This window comes from Egretta garzetta, unplaced genomic scaffold (genome assembly GCF_000687185.1).
Source record: "Egretta garzetta isolate BGI_Z169 unplaced genomic scaffold, ASM68718v1 scaffold142, whole genome shotgun sequence".
NCBI classification, from domain to species: domain Eukaryota; kingdom Metazoa; phylum Chordata; class Aves; order Pelecaniformes; family Ardeidae; genus Egretta; species Egretta garzetta.
In genome coordinates this window covers 1,389,319-1,416,246 of record NW_009258955.1, presented here as the reverse complement: position 1 = coordinate 1,416,246, position 26,928 = coordinate 1,389,319, and the positions used below count along the sequence as shown (strand labels likewise).

At 40.0% G+C, this 26,928-nt stretch overlaps 1 protein-coding gene across 9 annotated transcripts in view; it reads left to right on the top strand.

Moving 5' to 3' along the window:
• Positions 1-26,928, top strand: part of ABI1 (abl interactor 1) — an 81,392-nt gene that overhangs the window by 27,459 nt on the left and 27,005 nt on the right. For all 9 annotated transcript variants that reach the window (XM_009634552.2, XM_009634549.2, XM_009634546.2 and 6 more), the window contains exon 3: positions 24,003-24,179. In XM_009634552.2, the coding sequence (XP_009632847.1) occupies positions 24,003-24,179 (177 nt within the window). The remainder of the gene's footprint in view (positions 1-24,002; positions 24,180-26,928) is intronic.

The window sequence follows — 26,928 nt, the reverse complement described above, 5'->3', positions numbered from 1 at the left end:
AACATTGTTGGGATTACGGTTGTACATTGAAGATCTTAGAAGATCTTTTCCAACCTAAAGGATTCTGTGATTCCATATACACACCTCTAGATTCCCTACTACAAGGTCTCTGTTGCAGTCACAGTTACATTGCATATTTCTGCCTGTTCCTATTTGGCACTTTAGTTTGTTTTTATATGCCTTGAGAATGGCCATACTTAGAAGGGAATTTTCAGGTAGGAGTTGAGCTAGTTTTGATCCAAGGTGTGAAAGCAGAGCCAGCCTGAGTGCTGCACTGTTACGGTGTGCCATCTCAACTTCCTCTGTGGGATGCTGTTATAGAAAGGCAATGGATGAAGGACTCGAGCCCTGTGTGGTTCCTAGTAATCACTGCTGTCTTGTCCATCCACAAATGCTACATAGTAGCAGAGCAGCAGTTCTCCTATGGTATAGATTGCCTTCAGGTGCAGTGACCAAAAAGAAATGTTCCTTGAAGAAGACTGAACAGCAATAGCTAGGTGTTTTGCTTTCTTCATAGCATATGAAGTGTCAGGTGTCTGAAATGAGTAGTATTTTATTTTGTAGCAACTTTAGGAAAGGTGAATGAATGCATGGACTGGGCAGTGAAAGGAGAAGCTGAGGGTCAGCCTGCAATGGGAGACACCAGGAAGGACCTTGGACATTGAGGTGGGGAAGGAATGAAGACCTTAACATTCAGCATATGATGTTTTGTAGTGTGCTGCAACCAAATAAACCTGGGATGTTTTCATGTACTCTGATGATGAATTAAGCAAGACACTGTATATTTGTGCTCTGAATGCAGTTTGTGCTTCATCATGTTTATTTCCTATGTGTATGAAATGAAATTCTAGTTTGCTGTTTAAACTCATGTTGTTCATTTGTGCCATACTTCCATGGGTCCCTGAGCCAATGAATTAATTCTTTAAAAAATGAAATTTAAAAAATCCTTTCATATTGTTCCCTTCATTCTGAAAATCAGTGTCTTTTAGTAGAGGAGTTAATTCAGCTTTTCATAGCTTGAATATTTGACAAGGGAAGACTGCCCCTCTATAAATTTGGGCCTATATTCTTTTAGTCTTTCAACTTACTGTTTCTTGGTTGTTCTCCCCTCTTCCCCTTCTCTTGGAAGCAAGAGCTGACTTAAACATGTACTTTAAGATAAATTTTTTGCTGCTTCACTTCCAAAACTTCAAGAGAATGAAGATGGGACAGCCAGATTCATCAGAGGAGAGAGGGGCTGACAGGGACATCCTTGTTTACTGTGTCAAAACTGAAAAATGTAGCAGATCAGTGCTCACATTTATGTCAGAGCAGCTGCAGTACTGGGTGTAGCAACTATTCCTTTTTTTTTTTTTTTTTTTTTCCCCTGGTCATACACAGTTTTTAAATAGCTCAGTATTTAAATCCATGCCTCTTGAAGCATGAGGCAAACAACAGACTCCTTTTTAAGAAATTATGATTTGCACCAAGAAACACTGCACCCCTTAAACATTTAAAGTTAAGATTTTCTTCTGTACCTGGAGTTCTCCTCTGATGCGAAATAGGGACTATTATAAAATGTTATGTTCTGAAAGCATAACTCAGCAAAAAAAAAAGTGCATCTTTTGTCACCATTAAAAGTTAGAAGCTTTTAGAACAACAACATAAAAAAAAAAAATCCCTGAATTAGTTTAGAAGAATCTTGCCTGTTACCATCCATGTCTAATTCATTGCATGTGTAATTCAAATACTGTATGCAAGCAGAGTGCCAAATGCCTTCTGTTTCTATGGTATAGTTGTCTAGTGAAAGTCAGGGGCAATAATGAAATACACAGATGTTATCTTTTCTTGTAGGACTTCTGAAATTTACAGCTGTAGCCTGTGTTGAATCACAGATGCACACCACCCCCACCCCCAAATATTATTGCCTTTTCCATTGGGTGAAGCAACCAGTCAGGACTCATATGGATTAGGTTTCAGAAAAGCTCTGCTGAAGGTGTTCTGGAGCTTGCAGGGGTCAACTCCTCAGTAGTGGCAAGTTGAGAACACGATAACTGGTGTTTGATGCCAGGGAAGAAGAGCACAAGAGCTGTTAGGTGCTCAGCAGGTCTCTGATGTTTGAAGCAGCAGAAGGCAGCACATGTACGGTGGGGACTCTTTATGTTTGAGTTTGTAGGAAAGAGCTTTCTCTCAGAGTGTCTGTGTCTTTCCTTTGGATTGATGTGATAGTGCATTCATGGATTGTGGTATAGGATCACAATACAGTTCAAATTCATGTTTGAAAGCCAAGAAGTAGAAAGAGGGTAGAAAATGTGACAAATCATCTGCTGATGAATGTAGGTGGTCATGCCTAGGAACAAGCAATTACGTAAAGTACTTTAGTACACTTACAAATGGGAGCAAAAGACCTCTCCAGATCCTCTTAGATTGATGACTGTGCTTCCAAAGGACAGCTGTCCAGGTACTTTTGCCCTGAAGTTGCCTCTTCAAAAAGAAGAGGACACTTAAAACTCTGATCTAATTCTCTGACATAAAGAACATATGAGCTGGACAAAAGGACTGTTAACTGGAAAGAAAATTACCCAGAACTAACAAGTGGTTGAGGGCTGCTAACAAGCAGGGTTGATATTGGAGCCCACACTGTTCTGGAGATCACTCAGGACATAAAGCATGCCCTCAGCAAATCTGGAGATAACCCTAAATCAGGAGAGGTGATTCATATGCTGAATGGCAGAGCTTCAGTGCAGAGAAACCTTGAGAAACTTGAGGATTGAGCCAGCAAAAACCTTGGGGAAACTGGGCAAGGTGCAGGCCCTATGCCCGAGGTAGGCTTCACCTGGAGCACTGTATCCATTTTTTTGTGTCACCCCTGCCTTGTTCAAGAGTGATTTTAGGGAAACTGGAGATAGTCCAGCAGAGATGGATGCTGAGATGGTCAGGGACATGGAGCGCACAGCCTACAAGAAGAGGTTGAAGAAGTGGGCTTGTTTAGTCTGACAATGAGAAAGAAAAGCAGTGACATAACAGTAGCCTACAAATGCTTAAGTCTGGCTCTGTCATCTTTGCAGTTAGTCTTTCTCTTGGTGGTGGCAGTGTAATGTTGAACAGTGAGCCTCAAGTTGAAGCTCAGCATGTTAGTGCACGGAGTTGGGCAAATCCTTTTTATTTTGGAGTGTGGTGCAGCACTGGAACAGGTTACCCCCTGGGGTGACTCTTCTCAGTGTTACACTGCAGTAGCTGGATATATCCTAAAAGCTGACTTTGTATCCTTGCAAGGCACATCATAACTATAGGAACTAAATGGTGAGGGGGGAGACAATTACAAAGTCAGGGGAGAAACTGCCATTCCATGTCTACAAATCCTTGTATGCTCTGCTTCCATAGAAATTTTCCTTTCCACGTGTCTAAAAGTCTGTGGAGAGACCAAGTATTTCTGCAGGAATTAGAGCGTTATCTAATGTTATATACATTAGACAGATAATGTCTTCTCTCTGGTTCTCTTGCACTGCCCTTGCCTGTCAGCAGACACAAAGTTTCTAAACATGGTGAAGAAACTTGCGCCTTTTGTTTAGATTAACCTTGCCTTGGGTGATGTCCTTCCTCTCTCCTAATAAAGTGCTGATGGTTTTCTCCGTGGCCTTTGCTTCACATCCTGTTCTTGTACTGTTCTTGCTCTGGTTATCTGTATGCTTATAAAAATTGTTGTTAACTTTGTGCGTATCAGCTTCTACATGATATGCATAAATTACTCAGAATGTGGTATAATGTGTAAGGGTTGTCTTGTCAGCTGTTGTGTTGAGAAATTCCCTTCATGACCACAAATGAATACACATAGGATCTGTCTGTAATTCCTGTACTGTTCAGCTGATGCAGTAAAAAAAAAAAAACCAACCAAAACCACAAGACCAACAAAAACAATCAAAACAAAAAACCCCTATGATAGTTACTTGTACCTATGAGAGAGCAACCACCACTGTTGGCCTTTCTGTGATGGGGAAGGGCAGTTGCTTTGGTGGAGAAGGAGAAACTGAGCCAGAAACCTTTGTTTCCTGTCATTCTTTATTCCCACTTTTTTTTTTTTTTTTTTTTTTTTTTGGTGAATGCAGGGCTTGAATGTGTTTTTGGGGAATGGGGAAAGTTGGTAACTTTAATAGCTGTTGACTGTAATGAATTCATTTATATACTGATTCCCATTCCACAGTCTGGTAGAAGGGCAGTGTTAATGCATAGTTTTCAGTATGTTTTAGACCATTAAAACCACCTTTCTGCTGAATGAGTATTTGGCTGTAAGCTCTAGATGCCTCATTAAATACTAAATTAAGAGGCCTGATGCAGCCTCTTGTTTTCTGAAATGAAAGCCAAAAATCTCAGGACTGTGAGCATTACTCTGAAAGGCCTTTTTGATAATTCTGTGCAACAAAGGAGTCAAGAGTGTTTGTGCAATCTTTCTTTTTTAATGAAAGCCTCTCATATCTGGAAGATATACCATATAAATGAAATGCGTCAATGACCTGCTGTGAAGTCACATATTGGACTTTTCAAGGAGTCTTTTTTTTTTCTTCAGAAGCATCTGATTAGATTGCTGCCTGAAATTAATTTTCCTTCTATTTCAAGTCTCAGTAAAGCAGCGGTCTTCACATGTGAATAGCTTCTGTTTTACATTGAGTTAAGGTTTTCTTATCTATCAGTGTTTTAGTGGCATAAGGGCAAAGCAAAAAGGCAATGCAGTGTGTGAGGTGATGGTTATGAGAACATTGTGTCTAATACAGCAGCAGGTAACCAGCTACCAAAGCATTAAGTCAGTCACCATATCTGCAGCATCCAGTGCAGCTATTTGGGATGTTGGTTTTCATGGTAGCTGGGTAGTGTTGTGCTTGAGCAGACTGTATTTGGGGAAAAGGAGGGGAAAAGCAAGTACAAGCAGCTTATTGTGGAGCAGGTGAGTCTTGGTTGTACTGCATTACTGAAGCTACCCTTCTTCATAATCTGCCACTTGAGCACATGAACATGTGTACGTGCATGTGAGTGGACTTCTTGTGCCATTAAGAAGGGAATTGCTTAGTGCTTTCTGCTGGGTGGTTTTATTGGGGGGTATGTAAGTGCTTAATTAATGTTTATCTGCAGATGGAAAACCAAGTAATGATTCACATGAGTGTTTTGTAAGCCAGCCAGTAGCATTCTGCCACTCTTTATACTGCTGCTGATTTGACTTTATTCTCTTACTAGCAATCTTTTGGGACCCACTGGTACCTGTTATGCATGTCTTGTAAAAGCCCCCTTCCAGGTTATATGTATGCAGCGAATTAACTCTTTTATATGAGTCACTTATTATCTGCTCTTCTACAGCTGGGATAACTTCTCTTGTTTTATTGTAACTTTGAAAAAGTGTGTATGAAGTGTGAAAATCTATCCAACTGTGTTAATCTTGCCAAGCACTTGTCATGTGGCTGCTATGCCCCTGTGTGTATCCCTTCCCCAGCATCGTCTGGGACAGTATGACCTCTGCATCACTGAGGCAGTGGCAGAGCACAAAGTGAAAAGTTTCCCTTTACTGTAATGGGGAAAAAGTGTGTGTGTGAAATTGTATTAATTGATATAACTTATGGCTAAACACCTAAATAGATAGATAGATATAGGTTACGATGAATGTTATTTTTTCAGAACGACTTATTCTACTGCAGAACATTGTTGATTCTTAACTGACCCTGCTGCTAGTGCTGTCACAGAAAGAGCATTGTGGTGGTAGTGGACATCAAATTGTAGATTTGTTTGGTTAAAAGCCGTACTGTATGTAGGGTTTTTCTTTTTTGAGGAAAAAACAGAACATGTTTTGGACTGGCACGGTTTGAGTGACTAGTAGATGCCATGATTTGCTTTTTAGGCCATGATTTGCTTTTTCAGCCATTCCAATTTGGAACGTCGACTGTACACGTAGAAGTAACCACCACAAAAGTATGTCCGCCTCTTCCTCAATTTCAAAAAGTAGATTGCTAAAGCTGTCATTTTCTAATGTTCATTCCTGATTCCAGCAAAGAGTTATATTATTTAATAATTTTGCCTTATATTGTGCCTAATTCTGTCTTATGGGAACAAAAATCTAAGTATTACATGACCATAGAATCACAGTTCTTAGATTTCGTTTGCTTCCTCTTTAAGAATCTGCTAAATAGCTATAACTTTTTCTTGAATGTACTCTTATATGAATATGAATGTGCAGTGGTTTTGTAGCTTTACCTGTTCATGCCTAAAAGCACTTGCTTTCTCTCCTCACGTGTTGTCCTGGGATGGTTATTTACAATGGATCCATCAGTACAATTCAGTGCGGTGTCACATGGGGATTGAAGCGTAGCTTGCAGTTTTTCTGACTGGCTTCTCTGTTCCTTGCTTGCAAGAGAAAAATAATGTCTTTGCAACCTGATCTTGTCATGCTATCTCAATTCCTGTATGTGGCAAAACTGGGAGCAACAAGGGTGTGATTAAAAGCTATCAGGGTTCTATACAAAGTGAGAACAAGAAGGGTCATGATGGAAATAATAAAACATCATTGCTCCAGGAAAGGTCAGTTGGGCCATCTTTTGAAAATACAAGGACAAGGAAGTATTGAGTGATAACTGAAAGGCTTGATTTGATCATAGAACATTCCACTTTCTTCTTGTACTCAGTGTCTTACGGGATTGTTCTTTCTTTAAGTTACATTTTTGAACTGTGTTCAAAACTAGGCTGTATAAGGTTGCAGGATAAGCCTTCAAACCACAAATTAACCTTTATCTGACTGGAAAGGGGATAAACGTCGTCTTTGGGAAGCTGATCCTTCTTTGTCCATTTATAGGATTTTCTTAGTGTGTTGTTAAGTCAAGTGTTGGGCAAGATGCAGCAATGGCCAGATGTAGTATAGGACTAAAAGAGATGAGCTGCACTGTGGATAAGGCTTGTCTCCTAAACTAGGCTGGAAAAGGTGTTACTGAAGTTTTTGAGCAATGTACATATTTTTGCACTCTGATAGATGATAGGTAGTATATGGTAAGCTAATAACATGCCAGCTCATGTAGACTAGCAAATTGTTTATTCCTCTTAATTAGAAGAAACTTGAGTCCTATTTAAACTTGTATGTTTTCTAAAAAATGAACTTCGCTTGAAATTACACAGTTGATCATCTGCATGTGTGTCTTGGCAGATGAAACACAGCATTTGAGAGTGGATGAATGGTAGGAATGTTATGTTATTCCAGTGCTCTAACTCGGGGCACTTTTTGCTTGCTGTGGTGATGAGCAAGGCGCTGAAATAACTGAGGACAATCTCTATTTGGGAGGTGAAACCTGTAAGTCATACCAGAAAGGTGCTATCTTCATGCAATTATGAGTCATTAAGGTAAAGAGAGAAGTCCAGTCAAACAGCCTGAAACAAATTGGACTTTCTCAGCTATCTGATCTCTTACCTGTGCCACTGTGTTTGGGTTTAGTTTCCTCATAGACCCTAAATCTCACATTGAGAGACCGTATTGACAGGGTTATAAGCCTGTAAGCTTGTTAGAAGCTAGACCATCCTTTATTTTATTTGTTCCTCTCTGCCCACTGAGGATGGTCTGCTTGCCGCTTATGTATCACTCCTGTAGTTTCCTCTTAAATCGATGTATAATTAAGCATATCTGTTTCTGTGCTGTATGAATGGGGTTCATCCGTGTGACCTGTAGACATGTCTGTTAGTGCATTATTCTGACAGCAGCATGACAGCTGACCTCAAAAGTGCTTTTCCTTCATATATTACAGTTTTGAAGCATCCCTGAGGTAGTGGTAGTGTTCAGTGGTACTCCGGCATCTGGATGCTAAAACAGGAGGAGAGAACTTTAGGGGTGTTCGTGGTGTTTTGGTTAAAATAACGTGTTTTTCCGTAGTACAGGCTGTGGCACGTTAACAAATAATGAAACTTCAGGAAGTGGGGATGGTTTCCATAAGCTCTTACTGAGAGGAATTGAAGTTCAGTCACTTGGGATTTTGCTGCTTTAAGCATTCCTCCTGCAGTGCAGCATGCCTCTCGGCTGGCAGAAAGAGTATCAAGCTTCAGTCCCAGTTACCTTGCTCCTTACTTCTAGACCTCCAGACCTGGGAGCAAAAAGGAGCTTGATGGGACCACAACTCCAAGTTTCTTGCATCTTATTTTCAACTCAATGTCTTTATGAAACTGTATTTCCCTGGACTGTGCAGTCCTTCAGTTAATGCAGAAACTCTTCAGAGATGCTCTCTACTAGCGCTGGGTGAATTATTTGGAATAAATTCTTTTGGAAATTACTTGAAAAACTTTTTAAAGACCGCTTTCCATGTGAAATGTTTGCCTGAAATAAGACTGAGAGAACGCTGCTGACCGGTCACTATTGGATTATGACAGGTCACCTAGTTCAATAATGTTTAAAAGCATCATCCAATCAGTAGAAACAGAATAAAGAATATGTGGTATGAATTTTTCCAAGTGTATTTTTAGAAAGCAGAGGTTCTGCAAACAATTACGTGACTTAAGCAAACATCCTGGAAAAAACAGATTGTGAGCAGTCTGCAGTTCTTACTCTAATAAAGATACTTTTCCTGTGTACTCGTCCCCTCCTGCCCATTTGCCTAGATTTGTTGATCATGGTAGTTCTTAAAACAAATGCATAGTTGTTGTTTACATTAGCTATATACTTGTAGGAGTAAACACTGTGTATTGCTGAATAGTTATACACAACTTAAATCCAAAAAGTACATTGACCTCGCTTGGGAAAACCAGGCTTTGCCAAAGCAGTGGGGAGGAGGCAGGCTGCAGAAGTTTGCACAGCTGTCTTTTTGTAGTCCGTTAAATTTATCCTGATGTACCCCTTTATCTCTCAGGGAAATACTGTATTCCTGACCAACACCTCCCTCCCTGGTTAAGGTAACTGTAGTAGTATATTGATCCCAGCCACTTTCCCATGCAGTGGGGTTTCTTGCAGAAGTTCAGTAACTCTTGAGTGTGTGTTTAGCTGTCCAGTATTGCACAGGTCAGTGGCTGGTCATGCATGAGTCCATGGTGGTTGTTACTGTGGAGCTGTAAGGCCGCCTCTTGAAATGCTGTTGTGCAGTTCAGAGGCTCATAACCCAGCACGGTGGTTGGAGCACCTTTGCCAGGGCAGCAGCGTACCTTCCTTAGTTAGCTTTCAACACTTTACTGGTCAATATTTGTGTACTGCATGTCTAACTTTTACCTAGAGCAACATTAAGAGATAGACAGTCTTCCCCGCCCCCATTCTCTTGTGCCAGACAGTGTTTTGTTCTCTGCCATCCACCCCCCCACCCCGAATTGTGGGCTCAATTATCCTGGAGACACAATCTTGAAAACTACAGACTCCTGGCTGCTTCTTTCTATGGGCTTCTTTCTGTGTGTCATCCCCAATGGCTGACACTCCTCTTCCCAAGCATTTGCAATCAAGTTTAATCATTATGCTAATAGTTGCACAGTGGAAATGTCTGATTTCTGAACACATGATCAGTCTGACTAATTAATTTACTGTAACAGTAGTGAGATAACGCATTCATCAGCGGGGACATAGCAATGTCTTCCCCTCTGTGCCTGTGCACACTTTCTTTCAAGACTTGTAGTGCCTTTCAACCTGCTGTCAGGCTGCAGTGGTTGTGTTCAGGTGCACTTGCACAGGATGGAGCCAAGAACTCACTGCTGGGTGCACACACACACAAGTCCTGGAGGAGGGGTTGACTGGTGGCATGGTTTCTTCTTGGTCCAGGGTCCTCTGCCAGAGTGCCCAGCCTTAGTCTGGAAAAGTTTGGGCTGAGGAGTGTTGTGGCTCAGTATGGAGTAAGTGCTGCTAGGACTGTTGAGGCCATGTGGATGTTCCCAGCAGATATCTGCAGTATTTCATATCAGTTATGGTCAAGAGTAGGAGGCCAAGGGAAATGCATTTACAGAAACAATGTGCAACTTCCTGTTTTAGTTGTGTGTAGAAATTAAAGTGGCAGTGGAGAAGTAGAGCAGCCTTAGCGATTCCATCTCTGCCCTGTCCCTTCCTCCCCACCCTGTTAAAGTGGTAGATGACATACATGCTTGTGATTTGGCTGTCCGTCTTCTGCTTTTACTTAATATATCCCAAATTACAAGAAGTCTGTATGACTCAGTCCAAAATAGTAACGCAGTCTTAGGAAACATGTGAGGGAATTTGTTAACTCTCTGTTTTTGCTGGAGTATCTGAACAGGTTTCCATGCGCAGTGCTGTTGAAACTGGGATTTCAGAAGAAGTTTGAGCTGAGTGAAGCTCATGATGCTTCTAAGCTTGTCCTCTGTTGATGTACCTTCAGAAGGGATAGCTGGTTACAGACGGGGGTTGAGAAAGGGGAGACTGGGTCAGAAAGTTGAACTGTCTTGTTCTATATTTGTCTTTGGGCAGGGGGGGGGTGGGAGTGGGGGGGTGGGAGGAGCTTGTCAGATCCAGTTGTTTTGATATTAAAGTGACCTGGAAGAGCTCTCTGCTGCAGTGATATGCTGAAGGTAGTAGTATAGGTAAGTTAACTGCAGAGTGGAAAAAGTATACTGAAAACTTAAGTGGGATCTGTGGTGGCTGAGAGTTTTTCCTGCTATTTGCAATGGGGACAAGGAAAAAAAAAAAAGGCCATTGCTGTTATCCTCCCACTGGAGTAGTACCTCATAGTGTTGCTACAAAGGTATTTGACGTAGAGACTTGATTGCTTTGTACAAAATCTTGAAAAAATCCAGAACTTGAATGGTTGCCTTCTGGAGAAAATGTAATCTTCGACCTTGGAACATTTAGGAAACAAAAGAAGAGAAAAAGAAATTTCATGTGTGGTAAGCTGTGTTTGTGGCACTAAGCCAAGACGGTTTGAGGTGCAGGTAGCACAGCTTTTAGCCATCTGATGGCTTTTTAATTAATACTCATGAGTTACATTCAGCGTAGCGCTGACCCAACTGAAAATCAGCAGATATCCCACTAGCTTATATCACTGCCATCGAATGAGGTATAGAAACAACATTGTGCCTTGGATGATTTGTAATCAAAACTATGTTGGTGGGGGGGCTAAAGCATACTTGGCATCATTTCCACATATATTGTCCCTGTTGTATGTCTTAGGGAAACAATCTGTCTCAGGACTGTCAGTCTTAGGCACTTCATAGGCCCTGAATTCATGCGGAGAAGGGAGGTGCTTGGGAGAGGAATTTGTGTGTGTGTGGCTCTTGCTTGTGGTTTTTTGCTGGGTTTTGGGTTGTTTGGGGTTTTGTTTTAAGAAAAGTATGTGCCTGAAAAAAAAATTCAGAAAAGTACGTTTCTGAGTGTACAATTTTAAGTACATGTGATGAATCAGAATAGGTTTTATTTGGGAATTTTATTATTCTTTAGCATAATGATTATTCTGAGATACTTAATAAAACCACTATTCCAACCATGCAACATAACCCTTACTGTTGGAAATTATCACCTCTAATAGCAAAAATAAAATAAACTAAAGCACTAAAGAGGTGATAAATGAAAGCTAAGGCTATGTTAGCTCACTGCTTTTGGTCCATTTCCCTCCCTGCCCCAGTTTGAAATGCCAGTTTACAACTAAATGTGAGGGGGTTTGCCTTTGGGCTTTTGTTCAGGCATGAGCATTCTGGCTTTATCAGTTCCTTACCTCAGACAAACTTTCAGAAGGTTCAGATTTGCTCTGTTGAGGTTTTTTTTACAGGCTTTTTTTAGATGGTTTCCTTTTCAGCCACCTGCAGTGCTCTTTGCAATTGCACATGTTCATCTCCTATGAAGTTGCTTTTTTTGGCACACAAAATGCTTTTCGTTTGACATACAATTTTGTTCTACTCCCATGGTGGTTCTTCAGTGAGTCCAAACTACTGAAGAAGCAGTTTAATTTTTCCTTTCTGTCCTTGTGTTTTCCTTCAGTCAAGAATATATTTAGATTTGTATGTTTTGTTTAATTCTAGACAAGTGCATTGCTTCCAGTAAGGAAAAGAGGGACTCGTTCAGCCACTTAAAAATGCTGAAACTCTCATGTGCGAGCTTGCATAAGCATATTTTGTTTCTTCTTTTTCTTTTTTTTTTTAAATGAGCCTACTCATGCATGCATATCTTGAGGAATACCCAGCAAAAAAGAAATTTGAAATTACTAAAATCTAATTTCAGGTACTGAAATACACTCACACATACAGTTGGGATTTTGACTTTGCATAATCAAAAGCATTTATCTGCTTTTTGTGCTTTTTAAGACTGAATACAAATGTAACATGTTATGACTGCACATCCCAAATGTTGTTCTGTCAAAATCAATCAGTAGGATTGTACACTTGAAACACTTCTCTTTTGAAGTGTCTTCTATTTTAAAGACTGTTTTTAATCAGATTTTTGCATTTCTGGCTTGTGTTCAAATATAATTAATAAGTCTTTGGTTCCGTTTAGTTAGTTTTATCCTTTGGAAACTTGTATTAGCAATGCAACTGGTGTTAATCATTGGAATGTCTATTCAGTTCACTGTGTGGAACATCTAAAGCTTGCTAGAGGAGAGGGACTGTACCTTGGTAGTCCCCTTATCAGAATGCTGTCTCAGTGAAGGGAAGATGAAGGGGACAGAGGGACAACTGTCCTTCAAAAAGGTGTTTGTCATACAACACGAAACTGAAGTGAATGGTTAGCAATCGTTAACTTGCCAAGTGCTGTGGTTTTGGTCTGATGCAGAGCTGGGTCTGTGCTTCCTGTTGTACAATGGTTGTGAAGTGGTGGTGTGTGGCGTTCAGCCACAGTGGAATCTCCAGCAAATACTGGAGAAAGCACATTCTAGAGTGATTGGGGATTTTGTATTAGAATAGGGAATAACACTGTGGAAGCTACTTCTCTCTCCGCTGCTCCCAGCTTTTGATGCTGAAAAGCCACAGACTTTAGGAGGCGGGTAGAAGATAATTGCAAATAATTTCCCCATCTCCCCTTCTCTGCATCCTCCCACAGAGATCTACATTAGTGATGCATTTTTTTCTACCTGTTTATTACACTCAGACTCTTGAAGAAAGAATTGAACTAGTAGTTGACTTTGAAAGACAAAGTTAGCTAGAATGCAAAATTCATGTTGTACTCCCCGTGAACATGTATCAGAGGTCATTGGAGGGCTTGCTTTTTTGCTTTTTTTTTTTTTTTTTTTGAATGAGTGATGTTCATGATGCACTACTTCCTGAAGTATATGTATGTTTGGTTTGCTCCAGTGGTTGAAATTGGCAGTAGGGTTTGCCAAAGCACAGTAAGTATGATCCATAACTCACTTGTGCGTTTTCACTAGCAATTAAGAATACTGGTGGAAGCTGTTGTACAAGAGAAATCTTGGGTATTTTTGAGCACAGTGAAACACAGTGACAGAGCAGACAGCTATGGCAGCATTGCCTGTACCTGTGCCCACCTACACTCTGTCTGTGTCTGTTCTCAAAGCTGCTACAGGTGGGCAGCTCCAAGAAGCTGGCCCAAGCAGCGAAGTGGCTTGCTTGGTGTAGCACAGGAAGTCTGGTGGAGCCAGGAATAGAGCTTCAATCTGCTGTTTTCCAGGCTCTTGCTCTTAGCCGCAGACCCATCCCACCTCTTCCCTTCACTCGACTGACGTCTCAGCAGACAGCCACCTCCTGTATGCAGGGCCAGCTGCTTCTGCAGCACTGTCTGGCCTCCATACTCCAGATGTTTGAAGTTCCATTTCCCTCATACTTATGTGAACTTTAGCAAAGTGCTTCTGGCATTTCACCAATGCAACAGGGAGGAGGCAGGGCCGTTGTCTTAACTGTTTTCTTTCCATAATGAGGGCCCCTGTAGAGCTGCTAAAAATCTCTTACTCTGTAGGACTTAAACTCCATTTGCCTTCAGTTGCCATCTGCCAGTCTTCCTTTCCATATCCCTCTCCCTGTTCCCAAAGATACTCTGCAGACCTCCCCTCCTTATGTTCTATGTTGACATCATCTTCCTTTCAGCTGGGGAAGGTGGGGGGCAGGAGGTGAGGGTGTGATGAGACGCCCTTGTATCTCTCCATAGATGCCTCTCATTTATAGAGGCTGATTCTGTGAGGTGGCATTTCACAGACGAGACTTACTGATTTCCTTCAGCTGCCCCATTTTATGTTCTCAGCATCTTCCATGAACATGCTCTGAAGTAGCTGTTACAGAATAATGTGAGAAGCTTCTTTCCTTCTGTCCTGTCTGAAGGATGAATGTGTCCTCCACAGCAGTCCTCTCATTTCCAGCTGGCACCAGGAAAGAAAAATCAGGCATGAACTCAAGTCTGTTTCTTGGATGAGTGGGCTGGTTTCTTTGCTCTGATTCTTGTCCTAGAATATCATGTACCCGCTCCCAGCCCCTCTGGTCTGTCCTTGCCCCATGTCCCCTTTGTGCGTGGCCCCTTTCTGCTCAGTTCATTTCAGCAGAATGTGTGACTAGATTTGCCAATAGGGTACTCTGAAAAGCATCTATATAAATAGTCCTTTAGCTGAACCGACCTCTCTTCCCTGTCCTTCTCAGTACTGTTGTATACATGTATGTGCCACCTCACAGATTGCGTTTTGGAAACTGTGGGGTTTGAGTCCACTTTTTGGTGAATCCTCGTCTTTCAGTTTCATAACAGCAAGAGTGCTAAAGGCCAGGCCATTTGTCTGGCCAGTAAGCTTTAAGCCTGTTTCTATAGCTCTTGTTTTCAGCTTCTTGATTTTAATGAGGCTTATCGATGCACCCATTCTTTTTCTTTTTTTTTTTTTTATTCCTTTATGTTTAAAGATATATGAATATTGTAACACTTGCAAGCACATGTTCTGTTGGTCAGGAATCAATTTTATGTTAAGTGTACCTTGCCTGGAAATTGGTACAGCTTAAGGAACATAATTGTGGAGCAGGACATGCTATGGACTCTGTACGTTATTGTTTTACATTCTGTGCTTCTGACTTCTAAAATCACACAGCAAGCAAACTGTCCTGAGTAAATAGGATGCCTATGGTATACTTCCTTCCCTGACAGTCCCCCTCACACCCCACCCCCCCACCCCCCCAAACTGTTCTAATATCCCAGGAAAAATACTTATGTAAAGGTAGAAAATATCTTCAAAACTGCTGAAATCTGGTCTGCTTTATGCTACTGGTGGTTGCTAGGAGAATCTGAGAAAATCTGCTAGTGTATATAAAGAAAAATATTTGAATTCTTAAATCAAGGGCTTGTTCCATAGGATTAAACTGGAATATAATCTGTGTCCAGACATAATTGATGAAGTCTAGTGATTAAGCTGTCAAAATAAATGCAACCACCACTTTCCAAACCCCCTTGACATTGGGTTATATTAGTAAAATGTATTGTAAGCATTGTGGTTTTATATATATATAAAAAATAAGTATTTTTTATATATAAAATTGTCAAAATAAATGCAACCACCACTTTCCAAACCCCCTTGACATTGGGTTATATTAGTAAAATGTATTGTAAGCATTGTGGTTTTATATATATAAAAAATAAGTATTTTATATATAAAATATATATAAATAAATATATAAAACTCATGTGTGTTTACATATGTAGGACTTGGAATTTCTTTCATTATTTTTCCTTTGTTCTGTCTAGTGCCTTCCCCCTCTGATGACAGCAAACACTTGTCTAGGCTGTGCAAGTAGTTGTATATGTGTTGATGACCTTAGTTCATTGTGTTAATCTGTAAAAGCTCTTGATTGTGAACCCTCTCTGCAGGAAAAGGAAGGTGACATATCAGATTACATGAGACATGGCTTATCTGGCTCCTCTAGCCTTTTACCTTAAGAGGCCTGGATTTACCAGGACTTCAGGACATGAAACTTTCTGGAGAGCCTATCCTACTGTTGTAACTTGTCTGTATGCTGAAGGAAATGTGTGAGAATCTTCCATCTATAAACCTACAAGAAAACATTGCTGGATTTGCAGCTCTGGAAATACAACTCTTAAATGTATTTCAGTTGCCTCCTACATTGCCAGCACCACATAAAAAGCAAACGCTCAAGGTGAAACTTGGATGTCTAAATGCTTCAGAGGTGACAGGAGACCTGTCTTTCACGGTGCAGCTTCGGAAGGCATGGCAGGATATTTTCTGAGGATTCTCAGGTGACATTAGACACTGGTGTTCAGGCAACTGACTTTAGCCTTAGTGAAAATTGGATTAAAGGATTGTATATGTGAAATAATAAAGCCTTAAAATCCTTATATTCTTAAAATAATTTGGGAAGTGAAAAAAGCACCTTTTTTTTTTTATCTTCTCTAATAACTCTTGCTTGTTGCTAGCACTGGTGTTCTTACGTGGATTGACTGATAAGCTGACAGTACTTTAGCAGATCTGATTCTGCTGACTGTCTAAGGGACTGTTAAAGATGTCTTGAATTCATCTTCTGGGGGTGGGAGATGGTAAGGAGGACCTTTCCCCTTTTTACTGTGAAAGATAACCAGTATAAAGCTTCTAGTATGGTACCTTCAGATGAAGATTTGTTCAAAGCTAACTAGGGGCTTGAATTTCACACAACTGATGGCTAACTGGGAATGATAAAAGGCTGCATCAGTCATCTACCTTAAAGATAGGATTGGCCCCACTAGTCACTGATAAGAGGACAGTGCTTTTGCCAAAGTTTCTTTCAGGTTTTTTATATGCTTCTCAGATGTTGGTTACTTAACCACGTCTGTGCTGAAGAACTGGGAAGAGGCAGATGCCCAGCAAACTGCCCAGTTTTGGTCTATAACTGAGTTGGTGCAGACATAGCTGGGGTATTCAAGCTATTTATAGGCAATGGAATTGATGGTTACAATTCTCAACACCAGTAGAGCCTGGTACCTTGGAGAAGATCCCTGTGGAGTAAGTGGGTGTGCATAACAATAAACAAGGGTGAGCAGTGCCAGTTCTGCTGGTGTTCTGCTCTCTGCACCTCCAGTGAGGCCAGGCTTGCTCAGTGCTCGGACTCTCCTGGACAAGAGATAGAAATTAATTATTTTATTTCTGTAGGTAAACTCTTGAGTTTCTTGAACACTGTCTTGATGGGGATCACACAATATATAAGTAATAGTAATCAAGTCAAATATGTAAGTTACTTGCACTTTCATCGATATAATTTGTAAGACTGTGTAGGCATCTGATTGTACATGATGTCTTAAACTAATGTTTTTTCATGCCTGATGTGTCTTGAACCCATAATTGATCTTTTCTGTAGAATATTTCTCTTGCAGTATAAATATGTTCACACTTCCCTGTTGAATATACTAAATCTTCTTTTGAATTTCTTTCACAAAATAACAGCATAAAATGGTGCTCTCCCTGAAGAAGTTAGCTGTCTAGCTGAGCTCATTAAAGCTGGGGATTTTATTGTCCTTTTTCTAGGTCAAACTGATTCCTTGAAGGTAGCCTGTACAATGTGTGTTGTCCAGGATCTCTTCAGTGCTGTATTAACCATAACTCATTTATTTAAAAGTCTTATTAAAGGTGCTTTCTTTATGGAAGTAGGGAAGGGATAAATCTGTATTTCTAAACCAGAACAGGTAAATGTTCTTAGTCTCATCAGACTTTTTTTATTTCAGGGAAGCTTATTGTGTAAACTATATAGCAAGACAATGAAATCTGCAGTTTTGGAGGATGGCAATAAGGGCTGATATTAAAGCTGGGTCTACGAACAAATTGCAAAAAGTGAGAGTTTGGGTTTTTTTCTTTATTGAGGGATACTGGAAGCACCTTAGTGTGCTGAAGCTGTGGCTCATTTTTACAGGTAATAGAAAAGATCTTACTTGTTTATGTTTGAATATGAAAGGTAAACTTGGAATCCAGACAGTTGTCCCAGAGGTCGAGGAAGGAAACTAAACTCCTTTCTCTGCACCACTTGCTCTCCCATGTATTGCATAGTTTTATTGGCTGGGTTCAATCTGAAACCTCTATCTTTGCACAGTGGTTTGTGTAACATCAGGCACAGTTTCTGCTGAAAGGAGATACTATGTTTGACTAATTGCTAGCCTGACTTGATACATCGGACCTAGTGTTCCAATTGGCTTATTGCTGACTAAAAATTTTCCTTTTTTTTTTTTTTTTTTTTTCCCCCCTTCTTACACCATTCTTTTCTCTTACACTGCCAGCAGTGCCCTCTGGCTAAGGGAATTTCGCTGCCCTCAGGTATGGAATGAACAAAATACTGTTCTTTCTGATAACTTGCCTTTCAGTGATGCTGGCTTTAGCATAGAATCATCCCAAGTTGGAAGGGACCCATAAAGATCATCGAGTCCAACCCCCTGCTGCTCACAGGACTACCTACAACTAAACCATATGACTAAGAGCATCGTCCAGATGCTCCTTCAACTCTGACATGCTTGGTGCTGTGACTGCTTACCTGAGAAGCCTGTTCCAGTGACCAACCACCTTCCCAGTGAAGAACCTTTTCCTAATGTCCAATCTGAACTTCCCCTGATGCAGCTTCATTCCATTTCCTCCTGTCCTATCAATGGTCACTAGAGAGAGGAGATCAGCACTTCCACCTCTCCTGCCCTGCTTGAGGAAGGTGTAAACTGTGATGAGGGCACCCCTCAGCCTTCTCTTCTCCAAGCTGAACAAACAGAGTGGCCTCAGCCACCCCTCCTAAGTCTTGCCCTCAAGATTTTTCACCATCTTGGTTGCCCTCCTCTGGACACACACTCTAATAGTTTGATGCCTTTCTTATGTTGAGGTGCCCAAAACTGCACACAGTGCTTGAGGTGTGGAACAGATTACTTGCGGGAAGTACAGCATCAACTTTGTGCAGAACAGGTTACTGAGACTCAGTAAGTGTGATTACACCAAGTATGCTAGGAAGGTGGGGTGGGAAGTGGTAACGGGTCATGATGCGTGCATGGCTGATATATCTTATGTCTGTGGCTTTGCTTTTATAAATTAACTGATCTATTCTGCTAACATTTAGATATCTGTAACAGTGATAATTCTGTAACCAGGGCTTTACTTATTTCAAATACAGTGTTAGTAACAGACCCAACCCTATATTCAACCACAAACTGAAAAAGTAAAAAAGGGAAACAGTGTCAAAATTACAGAAGGCTGGTGCTAGTAACAATCTATTTGGCCTTCCTTTTCTCCTTGCTTTCTCTAAAGTTGCAGCTTGGGGGGAAGCTTGTGGAGTTTGAGCCTGTGTTCCTTCTTGTCTCAGTGAGCCTAGGGACGAATTGAAAAGTTTCTGACTTGCAGCTCTGTGCAGCACAGGGCATTTGTTTGAAGGATGTTCATGATATGAAAATAAAAGTTCTTAAAACAGTTGTGTGAAATGGCCTGAAAAACCTCAGTAAAAATGGCAGTGTAATTTTAGGATTTTTTTTTTTCTAATATGTTTTGGATGTTAGACTTTTAAATCAAGGAAATGCCCTTGAAGTGACTTTTTACTCATTTTCGAATTCATGGGTGAAAGTGTTTGGTGGTTTGGGGTTTGGTTTTGGTTTTTTTGAGGGGGGTTGGTGGGGTGGGGTTTTTTGTATTTTTTAACTTGTTGCTTCCTACACTGTATCTTACTCTCTTTTGGGGAGTTTTGTTTGGCTACTGTTTTTACCTGATAGCCACCATTTTCACTGTTGAGGACTGAGCTGCTGTTCTCTCGCCTAACCATTGCTCTACTCTTTCAAAAAACCTGGCAGCTTTTTCCAGCCTGCTGATAAGACAGGAGAGCAGCGTCACACAGCACTTCTCCTGTCCCCTCTGCCAGGTGAGTCTGTGTGCTGGCACAGCTTCATTCTTCAGGAGCTGGGGAGGAAACCTGAAGTGGCATTTTCCTGCACAATGCTTCTGGAGTATCAGTTAATTTCACACAAATCCAAAGGGTATTTGCTAGGCATAAATCTGTGGTACTGGTGTAGTGAGTTATCTTATTCTTCAGGACAAGAAGCTGGCAGTGCCTGGTTAGCTGAGTTGATTTGATAGAGATTTTTTTTTTTCTTTCTCCTGTGCTCTTCACCAGTTGTGCTTGCATTTAGTGAGAAAAGCAGTGGCTGTGTAAGTATCTGGCTCATAAATTTGAGTTGCAGTGGTTCAGGATTGAAATGATTGTCAAAGCTTGCAGTTCTCTTTTTTTTTTCTTTTTTTTTTTTTTTTTTCATATAGGTGGGCTTTATTAAAATATTTAGATATCCTCAAATTAGCTTGGCCAAATGTACTGCGGTATAAATTTCTTGTAAAGTGTTTGTTCTGGGATTGCACACTGCAGCATGTGGGTAGGGCAGTATCTGCAGCACAGAGAAAGAAAAGACCAACTACTTTTGCTGTATCATTGCTGTGCTGCGCTTGGCCTTGAGGCTACTTCTGAGGAAGCAAATGGTTAAATTTTAACTCTACATCCTGTTGATCCAACTGTTTTTGGTTTTTTTTTTTTTTTTTTATATGGCTTGAAGCAGACAGGTAGTGGAGGCATCTAATCATTAACAGTTCCTTCAACCTCCAAGCTTAACTTTGCTTCTGGGATTAGCTGACGTGGTCCCTAGCACCCAGTTATAATGGCAAAGGCGTTTCATGGTTTAGTTTAAATTTGCTTCCCAAAGGAAACATGTTGCGCTTTTGGAAGGGCTGCCTTCTCCCTCTTCAAATCAGTACAATGCTGGACTTTTTCCTGCTGGATTATGTTGTCTGGGAGTGAGAATTCCATCCCTATTCCTCAAATTTTAAATTATGCTACATATTTATCTTTCAGCATAGGCCAAGCATACTTGAAGCTGGTCTGTTTGCTAATGCTTGTTAACCTGTGTTAATCCAAGCCAGTTTGCCATACTTTGCTCCTCTTGGTCTTCAATGTGTAAAAGTAGGTTTTGTGCATGAAATAGCAAACTAGCTACTGTTTAGCTGTCTTGTTACCATATCAGAGTGGACACTTATTCATAGCTACAGGTGCCAAGTGTGGCCGGAGCTTTGAGAATGGTCTAGTTCTGCTGTTACCTTGTCTCTCTTAGCTATCCAGCCAGACAACAGTTAATTCCTATGCTATCCTGCTAAAATTGCTTGTGTTTTGAGTTTTTAACTCTTTTGGAAGTGAAATCCATTGCCTATGACTAAACAATAAGCTGCCACATCAACATCAAGCAAATAAATATAAACAAAAATACAAAAATGAACAACTGTTATGTGCTTTGTTTTGCATAACGATCACATAACTAACATGAAGTCTTTATAGAAGAAGCAAGATGCTGTCTAGTAGCTGATGGGCAGCATATTGCTCTGGGCAAAATGTATGTTAGGAGCCTTTGATTTGCATAAGGGCAAAATACTGCCTTGCTATTGCAGTGTACCAGATGTGGTAAGAATTGCAGTCTCATTTGCTTTGATCAGCAAATTAGTCTCTTGCACAAGCATGCCTGCATGCCATTCAGGATTTACATATGTGACATAAGTTGCTGGCTGCACTGTTACACAGATAGTCTTCTCTTTGCTTGGTTTACATTACTGAAATCTGTGGAAAGACTTTACAAATTACTGCTCTATATTTAATTTTGGATAGGTTGTCTGATATAATTAATGTATGCTCTTTTCCTGTTCTAAGGTTTTTTTCCGTTAACACAAATTTCTTGCAGGATTACTTAAGTCATTTTCCAAAGCATGAGTGCTACAGCATCTGTTCGTGGAATTTCTTATCCTCTGCTCTAGTAATTTACGGAATTTTCATTGTTTGTTGCAGGGAGGAAAAGTCAGTCTTCAATGACTACCTGCTAGGAGAAGAATCATCTTTCTGTACTGTGAAGGGCTTTGTTTTGTTTCTTTTTTCTTTTGACACCAACGTTAAGAGAACTGTTAGTATAAAGATGCATTTTTGTCCATCCATGGAACAAAAAATGAATTTATTACTAACAACAGATTCTGTTCATGAGAATGAAGTAGAAGCATGGATTTATTTCAAAGGGCATAGTATTTTAAAATACCCTCTTTTAAAACATTGTAGTATGTGCCTTAAATTGACATTCTCCTCAGCTTCCCATATTGCTGTGTTGTTTAGGTGACTCTAAAAGGTTTTTTTCACCTCTGCAGTGCTCGTGTATTAAAAATATGAAGAATTGCATGTTATTTTAGAGAGTTCTGTAAGATAGTTTGAGACCTGGTAGTATCATTGAACAAAAGGGTTCAGGTTATACGGAGGAATTGGAAGAGAGATAATCTAAGAACATGTAGCACAGCACTCAGATAATGTTTCTTGATCTCTCTGAAAGCAAACTAAAAGGCAGAACTAACGTATATTTTAATCTCTGAAAGGAAAAGAACAAATAATAGCTGGAGTTGAAGAAATACAGGCAATCTTGTTCTTAAGTCTTCACTCTGTGAAATTGGCTGCTAGAGCAAATGTGGGTGTGCAGTGGCTGATACCTGATACTGATGTAGTGGTAAATGTTTGATGTATAGGTTTGTCTCATCTGGAAAGGTGCTTTTTATTCCTGACTTTGGGATTTTTTTCAAAGCATGAGTATTTACAATACAGCTTGCTCCAAAGCTTTATTGGGATATTTAATTTATTCTAAATAAGCTAATGCAGGCATACATATTTAATGTCTTCCATTGCTCTGGAAAATCACAACTCATTTCTGCTAAGATTCTGTGGGCTTCCAAAGTAAAAGAACCTTTTGCGATGTTACAAGTTGTCTGTTATGTGAAAACAGGCTTGCTTGAAATCACTGCTTTTAGGTGCTTCTCTACTTGTGTTTTTACTTGTAATCTGCAATGCCACGTATCAAAGCCATTGAGGATTTTATTTCTTTTTGTACTACTTGGGAGAATTTAAGATTATTTGAGCGTGTGCACCAGTTAATGAAAAAAACAGTTCAACTGAAGGCATTTTGTAGTGAACTCTGAATGCTGGATTTCTAAGAAATGGTCATTTCCTGGATGCTTACCTTGCTTTTTTCATCTTGCCTCGTATAGAAGTAGAGTGAAATAGAAACTAATTTTGTGCTTAATCTTTGACTCTGCTTCACTAAACAAAACCTCGCACATCACAATATCCTTTTTCGATTAGGCCATTTCTAGAGACGTACCTAAGTGAGTACTGATGGGTGAGGGTTTTTCTTTCTGAACCTTGACTCTCTGACAGTCTTTCCGGGAGGAATTGATGCTTACAGACTGAGAATTATTTTCCTTAGTGGAAAAAGTGGTGGCTTGATAGGTTTTGTTCAGAGTCACTTAGTGGTGTTTTTTGTCATATACCACGTCCTGCAATGAGATCCTCAGGTTCTAGTAGGTACTCAAACCCCTAAATTCAATCCTGGAATCTTGAAATAGGTTTCCTAGAGGTGGGACTTCCTATGGCATCTGATGCTTGATTTGTACTTGTTCTTCAACTTCAGCTAGAGTTTAAGTGGTGGTTATATTGCATGTAGAAGCATGTCTCTCTTACGTGAAGCTTAGTCTGATCCTTCACAAACTGCTGGACTGACCTTTCTTTGTCTCTTTAGGTATTTGGTAATTAAAATAAGGAAGCTCAGCATATTTTATATTCCTTCACTTATATCTTTAAGGCTCTGTTTTATTCTTTCAGTAAAGCTGCTATAAACAGTATGACTGAAACTAGCCTCAGTGCTGAAATTAGTCGTTCCCTATGCAGACTCTTACTCTGATATGCACTGATGGCTTTGCTGAAAGAAATTACCACACAGACTTCCCAAGCTTAGTCCCCCTCTGGGGCTGCAGGCAAATTGCTTAGCTTGTCTGTCCTGGTTTCCCAGCTGTGGAGTTGGAGTAATTTATTACTAGTGTCAGTCATAAGAACATTGAGGGTTAATCTGCAAGTACTGTATCTGCATAATGTCTTTAGAGTGTCAAAGCAGTAATGTATAATTGTAATTTTATTATTAATATTGGTTATTTCATTAAAGTGTAACTTTCAAACAATGTTCGTGTAGATTAAACTCATTTTGTCAATAAACTGGCATCCTTCCAGAAGCATTAACTTGGTTCAGACTCTTTGTCTTATAGTGAAGCCTAAATGTGTAGATTGCTCTGTAACGAAAACAGCAAATGCCTAAAGAAACCCATACTTTCTTGTTTTTAATCTAGACTGTGGACATCCATAAAGAAAAGGTCGCTCGCAGAGAGATAGGCATTTTGACGACCAATAAGAACACATCAAGAACTCACAAAATTATAGCGCCAGCGAACATGGAACGTCCTGTAAGGTATATTCGAAAACCTATAGACTACACAGTGCTGGATGATGTTGGCCATGGCGTAAAGGTAAGAATACCTGGACACTTGAGGACTCCAAGTAACACGGACCAGGAGGTGGGGTCAGGGCAGAATGTTACTGACATTAAAATGTTTAGTTCATTTATGGTAGAAAGGATTATGGGTTTGATATGCTCCCACATACAAACTTTTTGATAACAAAATGGATTGCTTTACAGTGAGGGTTTTTTTGAGCAATGTTTGCCATAACCTTGTGACTGTCAGTGGTAGTCACAGTGTCTGGAAAGGATGGCTCATGATCTTAGGCTAATGACTTGTCAAAAAAGCCATGACTGACTCTTAAAATTACCACTCCTTCCTCCTTTGTTTAAATTGTCTCTGCTGCTCCCTTTATTTATTTCATTATTGAGAAAAATTAAGCCATCTATTATGTGGAAACTGGCTGGTGGGGTGGAGTTTTTTGTTGGGGTTTTCGGAGGGCAGTCAGGAGAAAGGGGATCAGCTAGTTGGCATTTAAATCTCAGTGGCATTTGATGTCTCACTCCCATTTGTGCTTTCAGCCAGCCTCATTTTCCTTTTCTCTGAATAAAAGACTTCATAAATTAGTAGCTACCTCCCTTGAAATGGTCATAGTTGAAATGAATTGATGTATCACCCTTTGCTCTCTGGACATCTTTTTATAAAAAATTGCTTTGTATCCCTGTAGAGAAGGCCTTCCAGGTATATTCAGTTTACAACAATCTTCCCTTGAATGGCATTAAAAGGCTTTTATTTAATATCTGTGTATCCTCTAAAGCTTGATGTGCTCTGATCAGTCAATTGTGCAGCTAGATCAGCCCATCATGTGTCCTTTGAATTGCTGAGCTCTTGAGGAACAGATCTTTCAGAATGACTCAACACAAGAGTGCCAGGGTACCTCCTGCTTCATAGTAACCCTCCGAACGTCCAGAGGAGTCTATAATACCAACACAAGTTAGAAAGCAGCTCTATACCATGACAGCTCTAGGCTATGAATTAACGTAGTGACTTTGGACTACCTGATTATTTTTTGTTTTGTTTGTAACTAAACCTGTACTAAACCTGTAACACTTAAGGTTGTTTTACACTAATAATTTAAGCCAGTCTGGATGAAGTACAGTCCTGTGTAGAAGCCTGAAAGATGTGCCCTGAATTGCTGTAAAATAGAAACACTGGGGTCAGAGAAATTGATAATTTTTCAGTATAGTGTCTGCATTCAAGGAGAGAGCTCTATGAATAGAGAATACAGGAATCACAAATTCAATGTCAGGATATTGGTTTCTGCGTTTAAGTGCTCCAGGGATCAAGTGCTGTAGAAGGCTTTTAAAAAGAATAATTACTGTTAATCTCTGAAGTTGATGCTTTGCTGAACTATTTGTATTGTACAGGCTCAAAAAATGGTCATTTGATCCATAAACATTGAAGTTGTTAAGGTGTAGCGGTTACATTTTCCAATACGACTAGTTGCTTTTAGGGGTACTGGTGTCTTTATTAACCTGCTATTCTTTAGGGGTAGAAATGAGGTGCTGTTTACCTATTTCTAGGCGGCTCTTAGGCAACATTTTTAGCAAAGGGTTTTTTTTTTTAACTGTTGGTGGTTTAGTTCTGTATTAAAAACTTGGTCCATTCAGAGGTAAAACAGCTTCCAGTAATAACCAAATTAGCAACTCATTGCAAGTCAGCTACAAATTATATCTTCCTATTGTTTCTTTATTAATAGAGTGCTTATTGCCCAAGTCTGTTTTACAACTGTGGAAGGCATGAAACACTTAGTAGAAAAATGATGTTGGTATTTTCTACGTAGACTTGTTTCACAAATGAAATAAGCTGCCAGCCAGGCCTCAGGTATGTAGTTCAAGATGGCTGTCACGCTGCACTTGACATCTTCACCAGTATTGACATTCACTGGACACACTGAGAAGAGCAGGTTGAGGTAGCGAATGACATAACTACATGTTTTTAGCCATCATATTACTGGGATTCCAAGACTGTGACACATACCATAGGTCGGAAGGAAGTAGCTTGCCTTGTCTGCAAACCTAGATGTAGCTAGTTTCCCTTACAAGAAAATCAAAACAACTGGAATCCAGAAACTGGATCAGGTCCTGTTGGAAGTCAGCACAAATAACAGATGACACTGAGAATCAGAGTTGCCTCTTGAACATACAAATTAGGGGGAAACATACAATGAATTGAATTACAAACTTTGTCTTGTCCAGAATGCTCTTAGAAGATGCTTCAGACTCTGTTAAGTCTTATTTTCTTGACCAAAGATTTCACCCCAAGTTGGATAGCAACATGTCCAATAAGGCCTTAAAAGCCATGTTTTTCTGCAGGAAAAGTTGTTTGGGTTCTGCCTAGAGCAATTGTCAGTTTGACTAACTTGCAGGTCCTTGAATGTCTTCTGCTCTGGCAACTGTTGATAAAACACAGTACAATGCATACATTGACATTTAAGAATTAAATAAAAATTATTCAACACTTTGATTTCTCTTCCTTCTATTTTTCTTTATCAAATACGCACCAGCAATCAGAGCGTCCCATTAAGAGCAGTAAATTGTCATCTACAGATTTCAAAGATACAGACTGGATTATAGCCTGTTTCTGCCTTTTTTTTTTTTTTTTATTTATTTCATGAAATACTGATCCTAGGACAAATGTCATTAAAATGCGCAGTATTTTTTAAGGGGTGATACTGAATTGGTTTATATAAAAAGTGTAAATAAAAACAGTCTCATGGAATTTAAAAAAAAATTAGAAAGATGGGTTATCCTCAGAG